The sequence below is a fragment of the Sprattus sprattus genome (genome assembly GCF_963457725.1).
Source record: "Sprattus sprattus genome assembly, chromosome: 2".
Classification (NCBI taxonomy): Eukaryota; Metazoa; Chordata; class Actinopteri; order Clupeiformes; family Clupeidae; genus Sprattus; species Sprattus sprattus.
In genome coordinates, this window is record NC_137921.1 from 49,995,249 (window position 1) to 50,010,976 (window position 15,728).

At 41.2% G+C, this 15,728-nt stretch overlaps 2 protein-coding genes across 2 annotated transcripts; both read right to left on the reverse strand.

Annotated features, from left to right (window-relative positions):
- mob3a (MOB kinase activator 3A) lies at window positions 1-4,105 on the reverse strand. The gene is made up of 4 exons (XM_080833242.1): window positions 3,922-4,105; window positions 1,665-2,231; window positions 742-944; window positions 1-223 (listed from the first exon to the last, which is right to left on the reverse strand). The coding sequence occupies exons 2-4, from the start codon at window positions 2,080-2,082 to the stop codon at window positions 194-196; spliced, it is 651 nt and encodes a 216-aa protein (XP_080689368.1). The 5' UTR covers window positions 2,083-2,231; window positions 3,922-4,105; the 3' UTR covers window positions 1-193.
- Window positions 4,106-4,726: 621 nt separating this feature from the next.
- zap70 (zeta chain of T cell receptor associated protein kinase 70) lies at window positions 4,727-14,595 on the reverse strand (the record flags this gene model as incomplete). The annotated part of the gene is made up of 12 exons (XM_080860850.1): window positions 4,727-4,832; window positions 5,087-5,199; window positions 5,762-5,902; window positions 6,764-6,956; window positions 7,387-7,593; window positions 8,158-8,368; window positions 8,655-8,697; window positions 8,784-8,806; window positions 8,947-9,031; window positions 9,590-9,728; window positions 11,463-11,623; window positions 14,194-14,595. 12 exons carry the CDS (start codon window positions 14,593-14,595, stop codon window positions 4,727-4,729), a joined length of 1,824 nt encoding a protein of 607 aa, XP_080716976.1.
- Between the last annotated feature and the right edge of the window lie 1,133 nt (window positions 14,596-15,728).

A 15,728-nucleotide genomic window follows, 5' to 3' on the forward strand; every position in this document is an offset into this window, starting at 1 on the left:
ACAAATATTGCAACAACAATAACATAAAATAATACTGAGTTAAAAAAACTTGACAACACATAAAGTTTGACGTACACATTTTTTTCTAAATATGTATGCATTAATTGTCTTTATAAAAAATAAACTCTTGAAGATTTTTTTTTGTTTCTTCTTCTGGGGTCACTGCGATGGACGTGGTCAATGGTTTCCTCTCTCAGTGGCACATGCGAGCGGTCATCTCTTTCTGTTGAGTCGAGGAATGGGAAACCATTCAGTTAAGCCATTGCTGAGCAAACACACAGCTCTGAAACACACACACCTGCTTTTCGGAAATTGCCCCTTGTGACACTGTTTACCCAGCATATAACTGACTTGTGCTTCTGTAACAGGATCTGTGAAGGACAACTGACTGTGTTGCTAACTTTTACGAGTTTGTCACAGTCACACAAACAATGAAGCATCAAGTTCCTCCTTAGCCTATACAGACTCCTGAAATCACCATTGCAGAAAACCATGCCTCAAACAATTTCCTTTAGCTACTAATATGTAACCTTTTCATACTATGTCTCTATGTCTTGTTTTTGACTCTTTCTATCTCTCACATGTATACACTCACACAGACACACACACTCACCTGCAGACACACACACACACACACACACTCACACACACGCACACGCACACACACACACACACACACACACACACACACACACACACACACACACACACACACACACACACACACACACACAGTCCTACCAGTGGTTCCAGCTCTTTGTGCTCAGTCAAGTTGAACTCGGTGACGAAGTAGTAAAAATGTTTGTAGCAGGTGTTGACATGGGCCTCAGCTCCCATTTGGGTCACACGGTCGAAATGGTGGATGTAAACGTGCACAAAAACACGGAACAGGCGCGACAGGATCTTCTTTGCCACCTGCATGAATGTCTTGGGAAAGGGTGTACCTGACATATTCAGGAAAAAGAAGAGACAGTTAGTTGGGACATAAGCAGGGATGTAGAGACAAATAGTTTTTTCGTCTCAACAGTAACACTATCATGGTCAGTCATGAGTAAATGCAAAGATGGATAAAACCATGCTGGCAAGAAGTGTGATTTATGACATGAGGTAGATATTCTTCCACTCATAACATCTCACTTTATTAAGACTAACATCGCAACCATAACGTAACAACATTCTCCAGCCAATCATACTGAAAAAGAAGGCCTACGCCCTTATCCCCTGACAAAAAAGGATGTCCTCCCTTTTTGGTCAAATCTTGGCGCTAACACTGAAGGAGTTTCCTTACTGCTTTCTAAGAATCTGTTTCCCGCGCAGGACGGTCAAGGCATGGCTATTTATATTGTGCGGTAAATTTAGTGACCCCTTTTTAATGCCAGAGACAGCATGGCTCTTACACCTGTTATGGGTCATGTTGAAGGAGGTTGGAAAACCACAATACTGATCCAATTTTTTTCTAATTTGTCACCCAAGCAATCACCTTAGTGTGTGTCTTTTCAGTTTCAAGTGGCATTTTCAATTCACATAAAGCAGAAACATTATTACATGGCTGAATTGAAAAAAGGCTGAAAGGCTCAACGACTGCTGAATTGCCTCCTGTGTCTGTGTGCAACCCTAAATGGAGATGTGATCCACACTGAAGGTGCTGAAAGAGAACCTCTCACCGATGTTGGTGGGGAAGATGTGCTCGTTGTTGATCTGAACCTCAATCCAGTCCATCAGCATGTTCATGTACTTAGGGGCGGACAGGGCAGTGGGCTTCCTGTACTTGTTCTCGTCCTGCCAGCGGTACTCGTACTTAGGCCCTCCAGACATGACCGGGCAGGACTGGTCCGTGCAGGAGTCGCTGACGGTGCCGTAGATAAGGTTGATGCGGTTGAAGAAGTCCACCACGTGCACTGCCACCCAGTCGTTCAGGTCCTCGCCCTGGGGGAGCTGCACCGCCTGCTTCAGGTCCAGCCCTGCGTTGAGAGACGCCTGCGCCTTTTTGTGTAGCTCGAACCGCTGCGTCCCGGGCTCAAATTTTCGCTTGGGCCTGAATGTCCTGTCCTTGTTGAAGACTTGTTTGAGAGCTAAGGACATGGTTGGAGTGTTGGAGTGTAAGAGTGGTGAGTTAGGTTGGTTTTGTCTTCTGGAACCCTCTTTTACTGGTCCAGCCCCAAGAGTAAGACGTGCAACAGCTGATTCAGTACTGGCGCTGTCGCTCTGACCCTTTTGTACAGGGATAAGGACTGAATAGAGACAGAGAGACAGAGAGACAGAGAGAGAGACAAAGAGAGAGATAGTGTGTGTGTGTGAGAGAGAGAGAGATAAACAGACAGAAAAAGAGAAGTGAAAGTTATTGTTACATAGCTATTTGTAGGTTTTAAAAGTGGTGTCTACTGTGAATACATTATTTGCCTTCTTCAGGTACACTAAAGAAGGCAGAGCAAGTGCTCCATATGTGGGTTTCATTTACATCTAAAAACACCAAACATCAAATAAATCATAGAGCCGAAAACATGAACATAGATGGGCAAGATAGGCAAGCTGATTACAGTGCAAAATGGCAAATATTACAAATACTCGTGATGAATACATGCACTATCGGTTTTGAGTTCTCTATGAGGTACTTTATATACTAATGGAACTGTCAAGCTTGACAGAACCATTCTTCATGGATGCAAAAAGATTTTTAACGACCAGGATTTACAAATGACAACAAAAGATCTGGTTAGAAGGCCAAACAAGGCTGAGTTCTTGATGAGGTGAGGAACAGAGACCCTTTTTTTCCTGCAGAGTGCAGCAGGGAAGAGCAGGAGTTGGACAACCCACTTGTCACTCAGGGAAGAGCAGGAGTTGGACAGCCCACTTGGCACTCTCTATCATATTTCTCAGTCAGGCCATATAGGTTAAAATAGTCTAACCAGTACCAGCTGAAAAATTAAGATCTCAGCTAAAAAAAACAGACCATTTCCTAAATGTATTTTATATGGGGCTTGGTTGGCACATGCATGGTTTTAAATGCTACAGTAAGAGTGAAGAGACAAATACAAAAAAACATATGCAATGCATATTACGCACAGAACCTCGCATTATAGTTACATTTTAAATTTGCACAGTAAAAACTGCATATTGTATCGGTAAAGGAAGCTGCCAGAGAAAAAATGGAACCATATACTAACTCTGGAACAGTTGTTGGCCTTATTCAGAACAGAGATATTTTTCCAAGTGAAACAGCTGCTCTCGGGAACATATAGGGCATACAACGTCCAAGTAAATTATAAGGCACGTGTAAAGGTCGACTACAGATTAATTAAAACTGTGAACGCACCTTGCTTTCACCTGTATAATAATGTTATCATGTCAGTCCACAAGCATTGGCGAGGGAAGACCGAGTATGACGACAACACTTAACAGCTGTGACTATCAACTACAAGTCAAGTCATTCAGGCCTTACTTCAAAAGCTGTTAGAGACTGCCCTCTGAAGCACGAAGGGTCAAGGAACACTTTTGTAATGTGCCTATGTTGCCTATTTAACCTGCATTTAAAGTTATTCAGGTGCCATTTGGATTGCTGGGGTCGGCTTAGTGATACATTAAGTTACTCTATATGAATAGAGAATATCAGACTACAATGTCAGTAACGATTAGATTATAACCACTAGCGTGTCGTGGAAAGAACACAGCGGATGGATAAAATGGCTAAGCGAGCGAGGCAAATCTTCAGCCTACAATGCCGAGTTGGTCATGCGGTAGTTCAGCGTGACAGTTAGCTACACTGTACAAAAACTCGTATTACAACGTTAATATATTATAGCTTTCTGATAATTAAAGAACAAGCTAGTCCGAGTCTTCGATGTATTTCACAGGCGAATTAAAATGATATACTAAGAAATAACGGATTTGTTCACGGAAACAGGGAACCTAAAACGAACTTACCCAAATAAGACCTACGTTCTTGTTCCGCTATGATGCTCCCCTTCCAAAGTCTACACGATTAGGACGTAGACCAACTTTCCAAGACTGTACGATAAATTATATGTAACTATAGCTAAACTATTCGTCGTAAGTTTATCATTATAGTTTCTAATGATCTACTTTTCTTTTTAAACTAAACAAGCCACTCCCCAGCTACACAAAACTTCACTTCCTTTGATGAAACGTCATGTTGATGAAAACCACAGCAGAGTTGCAGAGCAAGGCTGTCGTGTTCTTCAATAGTCTACACTTCCCCAGCCTGACCTACTGCGGAGAGTATCCTTTTTAAATAAAGACAGAAAGTTCATTTAACAGACAAAATCATCTTTATTGCTTAAATGCATATTTATTTCTCAAATTCGTGCAATACTTTATCATATTATTTTATTTTTGTCTCTTTTATGAAGCACATGGACACATAAGTCGGCCTCTTTAATTGGAAAAGAATAAGTTATGAGGTGCATATACTTTGCAAAGAAGCACTTGCATCATGCATATCCTAAGCAGTCTGGATAACAGCATTGGAGGCTTTTTCCCTTTATATTCAAGAAAAGAGGATTCATTGAAAAGACCACTTTGTAATTTGTTATCCCAAGCAAAAAACACAATTCATGAGTTGTAAAAGAAATGCAATTCAATCAAGAGTTTTATGCGTAAAACTGCTTCAGACTCGTGGTTCGTAAACAATTTGCCAGCTGGTATGGGCTGCATGATATTGGTTAGGGTCGCCATGATACATATAGTTAGAGGGCAGAGGTCGGTGTCACTATTCGACAGGTTCAGGGACCTCCGAAGGGCTTTTCTTGGAGATGGAGTAGTAGAAGTTCCTCATGCGCTCCTCCACCTTGGCGAAGCTGGGCCTGTCCTCATGCCTGACAGGCACACAAAGAGAAAATAAAACAATGTGTTTGTCTGTTGTTCCACAGCATAGCAGCCTTTCATCTCTTAGTAAGGAGATAAGATAAAAAAGGTTTTGATGTAGCTAATAGTCTTTGCTGATATTAGTAATGCATTCAGGCAGACAGACTTACAGCGGTGTAATGACTTTCACATGCTCACTGAGCAGTCATGTAATATGGCTTACGTATTATGAAGTATATGTGACAATGAGGAAAGGTTCTCATACTTGTATGTCCAGCAGTCCAACATCACAGTGTACATCATTTCAGGGCATCCTGCTGGACTGTCCATTCGATCGCCATTCTGAATAAAACTCATCACCTCGGGGCCTTTCATTTTCTAAACATAGTAAACAAATAAACATGTTTGCAGATCACTTCCTATTAGATGGATTCACTTCCATGACCAATTCCTTTTTTCAAACGTAGGGCAAAATGATGGTGGAGCCACTAGTAGAAAAAAATGTATCACCAACTTATAGGGCAAAATGCTAAAACCAAGGTCATGTTCAGTTCCTGAGAAGCCTATATACAAAGGTGTATGCCTGTACTGTTATTCCCTTTGGAAAAAGTAAACAGACGTGATGTCCCATACAAAAGCAGTCCATTTTTTTAAATATCCAAATATTTGTGTCCTAGGTAGGTAGGTATTTGATTAATATTTTTCTTAAAGGTATGTCATTTTTATCTGTGTGTGTAATATCTTGGAATCAAATTCATAGCACCTTCCAGTGGCCTGCACTTTCCTGTACCAATTGAGCGCCAGTTACAGTTTTCAGATGTGATCTTTGTATTATGACACTGTATAGAAATGTACCTGACCTCAACCCAACACAAGAAAAGATAACTGAGCTTAAAGCAACAGAACTGATATGAGGCAGGTCCTGAGGTAGTGGTGGTACCTTATACGGCTTCCCTCCATATGAGAACGCTTCCCACATGGTCACGCCGTAGCTCCAGACATCACTTTTGCTGGAGAACTTGTGGAATAACACACACTCTGGAGCATACCATTTCAGCGGCCATTTTCCTGCTGAGCGTGCCTGGAACAAAATGGTGACACAACAGATCAAATGAACCATTACAGGCTGTTGTGTAACAGCTAGAAAATGTTGGCAATTTATAACTTAAGCTTTACGTTTAAATTACATTTATTTTTAACAAATACAAAATACTTTTAAAGGTAGCAAACCGTTACAAAATCTTGTCAGAGTAGATATATCATTAGGTAACATTTCATTAAATGTTCAATATGTTACAACACAACGATCAGTACATACACATGGGAAGAGAACATGAGAAAAGAGTCTGTCAATACTTCAAATAACAATGTCCAGAACTAATATTATAGCTTAATATGAAGTAAAATTCACAAGCAATGTGGAAAAGTAATGAAGGCTTAGTTTTCTTGCCAGTGATGAGAGAGACTTTGTGATTTATTACTTCCTCTTCCACTTTTAACTGACAGCTTTGTGATTAACTACAGAGAAAAGTCCTAGTATGGATTTGCAAATAAGTATAAATGAATACTTTGTCTTGACAGGTGAATTTAAGATAAATTATGCTCTACATACAATCAACTTTTGAGGGACTGGTCACAGATAGAAGTGATCATAGAAGTGTGATAAAGATCATAGTCTTTCGAATTTTCCTAGTGACGCGGTGAGGTAACTCTCTACATAACAGCTCAGGTATGGCCCTTCACCAAAACCAACAACATTTTGAGCTGCTTCTAAAAATTAATAAATACAAATCTCCCTGCAGCCTTCCTACAAATCTTCCTTCAGGTCTGACTACAATTATTCCCGGTATTTTATTAACTTTATCACCGTACTTGAATATTAATTAAATAGATTAGATACAATGTAATGTAATACAATGAAATTGTTAAGTGAAAGTCGAACCTTGTAATAGTTGTCATCAGCTCCTAAGGCTTTTGACAGGCCGAAGTCACTGATTTTGGCATAATGCTGGTTAACCAGCAGCACGTTGCGGGCAGCCAGGTCTCTGTGCACGAAGTTCTTCTGCTCCAGGTAGAGCATCCCCAGAGAGACTTGATGCATCAGCTCCACCACGTTCTCCACAGACACCTGGTCTCTGGGGGGGCAAGGGGGGCAAAACAGAGGGGTTACTGCTGTGGGAAAGGGGCATTTCAGGGCATTAGCATGACACTGCATGTGGATTAAAAACAGGAGCTGCTTATACATACTACTTGCTGTGTTAATAAATTAATTGAGCTGCTTTTGTGTACTCATACTCATACTAGTACTCTACTTACCCTTTTAATAGCACCCTGTATAGCCACTCATTTTTTACAATACTTTAATACTCTGCCCCCGCCTTTTTCACCACCAATTCTGTATCTATCATGTGTATACCATATTATGTTTGTATGTATTATTATTTGCATTTACCTCTGCTGTGTACATTTACCACATGTATGCTGTGTACATTTACCACATGTATGTTCTTGTAGTATGAATACATGAATAAAATAATTAACTGAGCTGTCTGTGTAGATGCATACTTCTTGCTGGAAAGGAACTTGTGGAGAGGCCCACCGGAAGCCATCTCCATGACCAGCATGAGGGACTCAGCCTGGCAAATGCCGATCATGCGCACGATGTACGGGTTGTCCAGCTGATGCATGATCTCTGCTTCCCGCATCATCTCGTCCTTCACGCCTTTCTCGTTCTCACTCTTGAGGACTTTGATGGCCACATCAAGGTGTTTCCTGACATCACATGGAAGGGAAGAGTTTTAATTGACTACTAAGGTTTCAGTGAGATTTCAGAAGCCATATTATAATAACCTACAGTTTAATCAGTCACTTCCTCTGAATCTTATATGAATTATAATTTCATATATGTAATAATAGTTCCATATCTAATAAAAACAAATAAGTAATGAATACTTAAAATGGGATTGAAAGATATCACTCCCCGTCGTACATTAGTGGGTTTGTGTGTATAGCGGCGAGCAGGGTCATTTGCTAAGGATAGTCTACAGCTGAAGCCTAAATCTTACGTGACTGATTTCACTGGTCAGATACTCAAAGGTACTTTGAGTGCCTAAAACGTTCCTCTATATCAAGCCCCATGGACTTCAATTTCAGGACAATGAAATTTCCAAAATAATAATCACACTGCATTGGAATTCATCACATCCTTAGGCTTTCTATATAAATACTCAAAGATTTTTCCTTAAAGTCTTCAATTAATTTAAACAATTTAGACAGCAGTGTCAGACTTGCAGCACCAGTCCTGCTAACGTAGGCTACTGATCCTCACTCACTCACTTCCTCATTTTGTAGACGCCTTTCTTGACGCAGCCGAAGTTCCCCGAGCCCAGTTCCACCTCATCAATCATCAGCTGCTCTCTCTTGAGGAACAACTTCTTTTCCTTCAGCTCCTCAGGGTCATCGTAAGGGCTCGTGAACTCAGTGCTGTCCATGGGCATGGCCGGCCGTTCCTTTATAGTCTCCAACCTCATACTGGAATCAGTGGTAACTTCGACACACACCGACGACAAAAGATCGGGATGGTTTATTGATATTTAGAGCACGAGAGATGTAGCCATCAATTTGGTGTCGGTTTGATGTTTGGTTTCATATGATCAATTGTATTCAATTCCAAAGATCAACAAGAGATACATTTTCACTAGACGTTTTCATACACAAACCACATTACACATCATCTTCACAGATGTAATAGTAGAAGGTGACAAGGAATCATTTGGTAGCCATTAGTTATCCCAGAGCCAGGCGCTATCGGAGTTGTTTGGTCATAAACTCACCAGGGGCCGGTGTGTATCCATTCCCGGATCTCCTGTCTTGTCTCTAACAACAACCAAGAAAAAAAAATATTAAGCAATGCATTGAAACCAATTACATTTTTTTTTACATTTGTAAACAAAAGTACATACCCCAGGTGGCACAGTAGGAGTAGCTGAAACCGATGTTTTTTGTTAGAAAGAGAACAATAGATGGTTAATTAAGGTCACAATGAACTTAGAATTTCCTTTTTATGTTCTAGTGAATGGCGTGAAAAGTAAAGACATGTGAGAGAAATGTAAGAGTGTTTAGTACCATTTGCCGCATTACTGCGATTTACACATGGGTCCTTGAGTATAGTCACCAGGCCATCAGGTTTCATCTTCAGATACTCCACCAGCTGCAGAGGCGGGGGGGAGGATGGCAGATACCACTGTAGTCATCAGCAAATATTTCTTTTCTCCACAAGCTAACATCGTCCTGTGACAGTTTCGCTCCAATGCAACTGCACAAACTGGGCTTGTTTGTCTTTAAAACATGACATTATTGTGCTGAACCAACTCATTCCAACACAGTAGTGTTCACCTTATCCAATTCATTCAGATAAGATGAGCCTGATGCAATGAAGTTCACAACAGGGGATGTAAATTATCACATACGTTCTCTGTAGAACTTTGCTGCCACCACCTCACTGTTATCAATGGATTCCCATCAGCCTTTGCAATAACAATAATCAAGTTTAGCATCGAAAATACCTTAAACTAAAAACCAAGATGGATAAAGTACATTAAGAAATGTTATGAAATTGCATCCCTATTATTGCCTAATTTGTGTTACTATGGTGCTTATAAACATTTACATTTTGGACAAAAAATCTGCATGTCAGGCCTTTAAGGTAATACTTTCCCAAAGTGAAATAATATTGCAGAATGCAGAATCAGTGCTCTCTGGAACATACTTGCCACACAGTGTCGAACTTTGTTCCCTCTGGCATTAAGTATTTTCCTGTTTTGTCCCGCTGGATTTGGTAATGGTAAACAGTTTTACCATACACAAGAGAAAGCGCAAAGGTGCCGGTGTCATCCTTCTGTCTCACCCTGAAGTGATCAAGAGAAGCAGAAACTTTTAGACAGAAACAGCACAGGATGCAATGACAGTGTTCGTCATTAAGGGGCGCCAGAGAATGCAAATGCCATCGATCACGCTCTTGTTAATGGACAGTCATTATTAAGCTAATTAAGCCTAGGTGAGCTGAAACAAGAGATGGGCAAAGAGTGCAAGAGAGAGGAGAGAGAGGGAGTGAGTATGTGTGTGTGTTTCAAATTGTACTTAAATTGTTGTTACATATACAGTACTGTGCAAAAGTTTTAGGCAGGTGTGAAAAAATGCTGTAAACTAAGAATGCTTTAAAAAATGGAAGTGTTAACAGTTTATTTACATCAATTCTTCATAAATTAACAAAATGCAGTGAAGGAACAGAAGAAAATTCTAAATTAAATCAAAATTTGGTGTGACCACCCTTTGCCTTCAAAATAGCATCAATTTTCCAGATACACTTGCGCACAGTTTTTGAAGGAACTCGGCTGGTAAATTGTTCCAAACATCTTGGAGAACTAGCCACAGATCTCCTGTAGATGTAGGCTTCCTAAAATTCTTCTGTCTCTTCATGTAAACCCAGACAGACTCGATGATGTAGAGATCAGGGCTCTGTGGGGGTCATACCATCACTTGCAGGACTTTCTGTTCTTCTTTAAGCTGAAGATAGTTGTTAATGACATTGGCTGTATGTTTGGGGTTATGTTCCTGCTGCAGAATACATTTGGTGCCAATCATACGCCTCCCTGATGGTATTGCATGATGGATTAGTATCTGCCTGTATTTCTCAGCATTGAAGACTCCACTTGCAGAAATGCAGCCCCAAACTGGAAAGGAACCTCTACCATGCTTCATTGTTGCCTGCAGACTCTCATTATTGTACCTCTCTCCAGCCCTTCGGCGAACAAACTGTCTTCTTCTACAGCCAAATATTTCTAATTTTGACTCATCAGTCCAGAGCACCTTCTGCCATGTTTCTGCACCCCAGTTTCTATGTTTTCGTGCTTAGTTCAGTCACTTGGCCTTGTTTCCTTGTCGGGGTAGAGCTTTTTGGCTGCAACTCTTCCATGAAGACCACTTCTGGCCAGACTTCCCCGGACAGTAAATGTCTGTACCTGGGTACCACTGGTTTCTGCCAGTTCTGAGCTGATGCCACTGCTTGAAATCTTCCGATTTCGAAGGTAAATAAGCTTGATGGGTTTTTCATCAGCTGCATTAAGTTTCCTTGGCTGACCACTGCGTCTACGATCCTCAACGTCTTCTTCAAAAGAGCTTGAACTGCACATTTTGAAACCCCTGTCTGCTTTGAAATCTTTGTCTGGGAGAGACCCTGCTGATGCAGTATAACTACGTTGTGTCTTGTTGCTGTGCTCAGTCTTACCATGTAAATGGATAAAAAATAAACATTTATTGTTTACATTTTTCAAAGCATTCTTAGTTAATAGCATTTTTTCACACCTGCCTAAAACTTTTGCACAGTACTGTATGTTATGTTATATGTTATATGTTATATGTTATTTTGTATGCCCGTCAACTGCGTAGATGTTGCCTGCCAGGTCACAAGAATTTCACTGCTCTGATGACACTAAGCTATTTGGTGCATGTGATAAATACAATTTTCATTTGATTTTCACTTGTGTGTGTGTGTGCACGTGTGTGTGTGTAGAGGTAGCTATGGTGAAAGGAGAGGTATTGGTGTCATTTGAGCAGTCGGAGGGTCCTAGCTGTGTACTCACAGGAACTTGCCATCTGGCTGTGTGCCTGAGTAGAGACGTCTCTCGCCCTCCTGCCGTGCGATCTTCCCATGGAACCAGTTCATCTTCTCGTGGGCACTGGTGGCGATCAGCTTCTCCAGCTGAGGAGCCTGGCTAACGATGGCCTGTTCCATGGCCTCTCCCTGGGACACACACAAGTCACAGTCACATACACACACAAGTCACGGTCACACACAGACAAACATCCCGTTGATTAGCTGCAGGGAAATCAGTCAGCCCCAGAATGGACAGAATGAGGGTCCACAGATTAGGTGAGTCATATTTCCACACACACACCTAAGCACTGATAAAGGCCAAAATGTCAGTTCTCTGTCAGGTTTCCATCCACTTGCCCTAGTAGTGAAAATGGACATAATTTTTACCTCGCACTTTTGGACTAGAACCATTACTAACGACTAATTAATGCCAATGGGCAAACATTCCAACTCAGATATTGGGCGATTTGATGACTTTCTGCGATTTATTCAGCTCGAACCCTAAACGTAGAAACTTCATTAAACTTCGCTTAGGTCTTGAAAAAGACACTTCAGGTATATATATATTTTTTCATTTTTCTAAACTTTATACTTTTTAAGATGTTAAAGAAAAACTAATACAATTTCTCCAATTGATAGTTTTCAGTGACGTCACTACAATTGTTACCTGGCGGGCAAAAGGAACAGCGAAACAGCGAGAAACAGTGGAAAACTTCGAGCAGTGCCTACTCAACTACGATTGCCATCAACCACAGACTATACTACTATAGCCAGACAGAAATATTCAGAGGGGAAAACAAATTAGGAACTTGTCATACATTTACTGCAGCTGTCCTGACATTTTTATTTCGTTAACCTCCCCGAAGTCCCTGTCTGAACTCCAGTGTGGAGATAGCCTATTTACATCTATCTAATAGGAAATCCGTCCACAGACACATCTCAAAAACTGAAAGCCTACAAAAGCACAGATAGTTATTTAATTTTCAGAAGTGGTTGGGTTCACAACGATGTCGTCCGGAAGGTGAAAACTAAAAACCATTTTCATAATCAGTGCAAAGATGAGTGCCATCTAATAACTAGGTACCAGCTAGCGAGGTACCTGCTGTAAGCTAGCAGCCGTTAGCCTACCCAACGATGTTCTTTATTTTTTGAAACAATTCCCTGGTTTAAACGGTCCCTGGTTTAAGTAGGCTACGAAAACCTTGTCTGGCGAACGACAACTTAAATGATCTTCCCATATATTTTCTACTGACATTGTAGTATTACTAGTTGAATGACAAAATACACTAGCCTAGCCTACTTGCTTGCTTAGATACTTAGGTAGATCAGCAGCTGGGTAATCCACTTTGCATCGTTTTGATGCTTTGTTTCTTGTCTTTATTACTTGATTTATTCCCATTTTAGGTAGTTATTCTGATAAATTAGGCGACCAGAACAGGGTGACTGCTTTTATTTCCAGCTCCAAAAGTAAGGCTACTTTACTGTGTGTCCGAGAAAAGTTGACGCAGAAGGCGTCTACAATCAGCTGGCAGCACGGCGAAATAAACATTTTTTTGATCAGCTGGCAGGAGCGGTAGAGGGTTTTAAATGCGATAAAAACTAAATCTGGGCTTGTCTCCTCGCCGATTTAAACAGCCAACCGAGCAACAACTGTCTGGCATTTTACTAACTTATATTAAAAGAGCTTGAGAGGTGGGTGGTTCCTGTATTAACTCCCGTGTTAAACAGCTGTGGAACGTCTTTTTTGCCCTTCAGCTGGTCATTCTGACGTCAGCTGAAAACTATCAATTGACTTATATTGTGCCATTGTGACATCATAATCAGGTAATTTAACTGGCTTGCACCTGTACTTCACTGACGCCTGCGCCAATTCCAAGGCTCCTCTTATTTCTGTCCCTCTCAATTCAACTGTATAACTAGGAATATTAAGACACACCTTCCATTCTCTACTTATTTTTCTCTCCATCTCTCCATCTTTCTCTCTTTCCCTCTCAGTCTACTTTTTCTCACACTCAATCTCTCTGCTTCACTCCATTTTCTCTCCTTCTTTCAATATTTTCCCTCTTCACTCTCTTTATCTCATTATCCATAGCCACTCCTGTTCACTCTTCTTTCATTTCTTCTTTCAATTACTCTGTCCATCAATACCTACTCTTTTTTCAACTTTTTCGTCAGCCTTCTTTGACTTTACAGTCCTCTATCCTCCCTTCCATTGTCTTTACTTCCTCCATGCCATGTCTATATCTTCCACTTTATCCATCGATCATCCTAACATCTCCTTCATCTGTCCTATTTTAACTCATTCCCTCTCTCTGTAGAACCTCCATCCACTTGTTTTTTTCTATCCCTCTCCAATCCTCTTTTTCACACTCCATCTGTCTGCTTCACTCCATTTTCTCTCCTTCTTTTAGTATTTGCCCTCTTCACTCTTCATAGCCACTCTTGTTCACTCTTCTTTCCTTTCTTCTTTCATACTTGATCACTCTTCTTTCCTTTCTTAACTTTTGCATTTCATGCACTGGTATTTCCTTCAGGAAATGCATATTCTAGTTAAGATGTTGTGTTCCCTTTTGACATTTATAAATCAATGTAACATCCTACCAACCATCCTACCATCATAAATATCAAGCATGAGTCATGCCCTCCAGATTCATGGAAACTGTAACTGTTTTCACAATAGAGATGAAGTAGATATTCTGGGGAAAAACCTGCCTCACCTCCAGGTTCCAGGTCTGTCTGACATACTCTCGCAGTATGTTGTCCCTGAGGGTGTCGAAGACACCGGGGCGGATTGGGGTGTCGGCGGTGCGCAGGCAGGGCTTCCTGAGGGTACACACCAGCCCGTCCTCATCCTTGCTGTAGTACTCGCACAGCTCGGCTGGGCCGCAGTGGGGCTTTCCCCCGGACACGCAGTAGGTGCCGTTCAGCAGCTTTTCCACGGGGTAGTGGTTGAACTGCAGGTTCCAGACCAGCGACAGCACGTAGCCGCCCAGGCTGCGGAGACACTGTCGCAGCAGGAAGAGGCCATCGGACATGCCGGCCAGCTTTAGCTGCTCCTCAGCCTCTGCGCGGCTGATACTGCCGTAGTAGAACGGCAGTTCCATCGCAGGGTCAGTCATCGTGAAGACACACGCTCACAGAGGGGACAGCACACCCTGTAGGCAACATGAGTTATTAATGCATAATACCGTTACTATGCTAATTAGGTTTCCTCCGGTAGGAGGTAACCTATTGTTATTGTAGGCTTTCTTCTGTTAGTACCATGGGAGTCAATGGCAGACCCTAGAACCATATGGTAACTTTTTTGTGAAATTTGGCACACTCATTAAGGACAGTCCCTTCTTCATTCACACCAAGTTTCATGGCTCTCATTACACCACTCTAGCGCCACCAACAGGTCAAAGTTGGACTTTTGTAACACACGCAACCTTTGAACCGTATGACCGATTTTCAAAAATGAGGTACCATTGGATTCCCTGGATCAAGACGAATTTAACCCACCCCATGGCGTCAATTTCCGGTTATATAGATTTTCCGCTATTTCCGGTTTTATCAAAAACCTGTGAAAGCCTACTCCTCCTACAATTTTTGGCAAATCTTCTTCAAAATCACCAGAGATGATCTTCAGACCTAGCCTCACAAAAGTTACTTTTTTAGAATTTTGATCCTCACAACCATTTGTCCGGTACAGCCACTCAAATTCAGCAGAAAAGCGGCCAAACAGGAAGTGAGGTCATATGTCAGCAAATATTTGAGTGAAATTTACGCCACATGGTGTGTTTAATTTGTCTTGATCCAGGGAATCCAATGGTACCTCATTTTTGAAAATCGGCCATGCGGTTCAAAAGTTGTGTGTGTTAACACAAGTCCAACTTTGACCCGTTGGTGGCGCTAGAGTGGTATAATGAGAGACATGAAACTTTGTATGAATAAAGAAGGGACTGTCCTTAATAATTGTGCCGAATTTCACAAAAAGTTACCATATGGTTTGTCCGGTACAGCCACTCAAATTCAGCAGAAAAGCAGCCAAACAGGAAGTGAAGTCATATCTCAGCTAATCTTTGAGACTTCAACACCAAACTGGTATGTCACTTGGAAGACACTACAACATGTTCCCATGTGCAAAGGCAACTTCATATCTTGAAAAATTATTGATATAAAGCAAATTGGATACATTGTTAATGCTAAAATAATGCTTTACACATCTGCAGGTCAAAAAGTGAAACTCTGATTCAATCACAAGTTCATATGA

Excerpts from the sequence above, each read along its gene's own strand:
- mob3a (XM_080833242.1), bottom strand. The coding sequence starts at position 2,082 with ATGTCCTTAGCTCTCAAACAAGTCTTCAACAAGGACAGGACATTCAGG. Across the intron at positions 945-1,664 it reads CATCTTCCCCACCAACATCG|GTACACCCTTTCCCAAGACA; the intron begins GTGAGAGGTTCT and ends TGAATATGTCAG. Across the intron at positions 224-741 it reads ACAAAGAGCTGGAACCACTG|AAAGAGATGACCGCTCGCAT; the intron begins GTAGGACTGTGT and ends TCGACTCAACAG.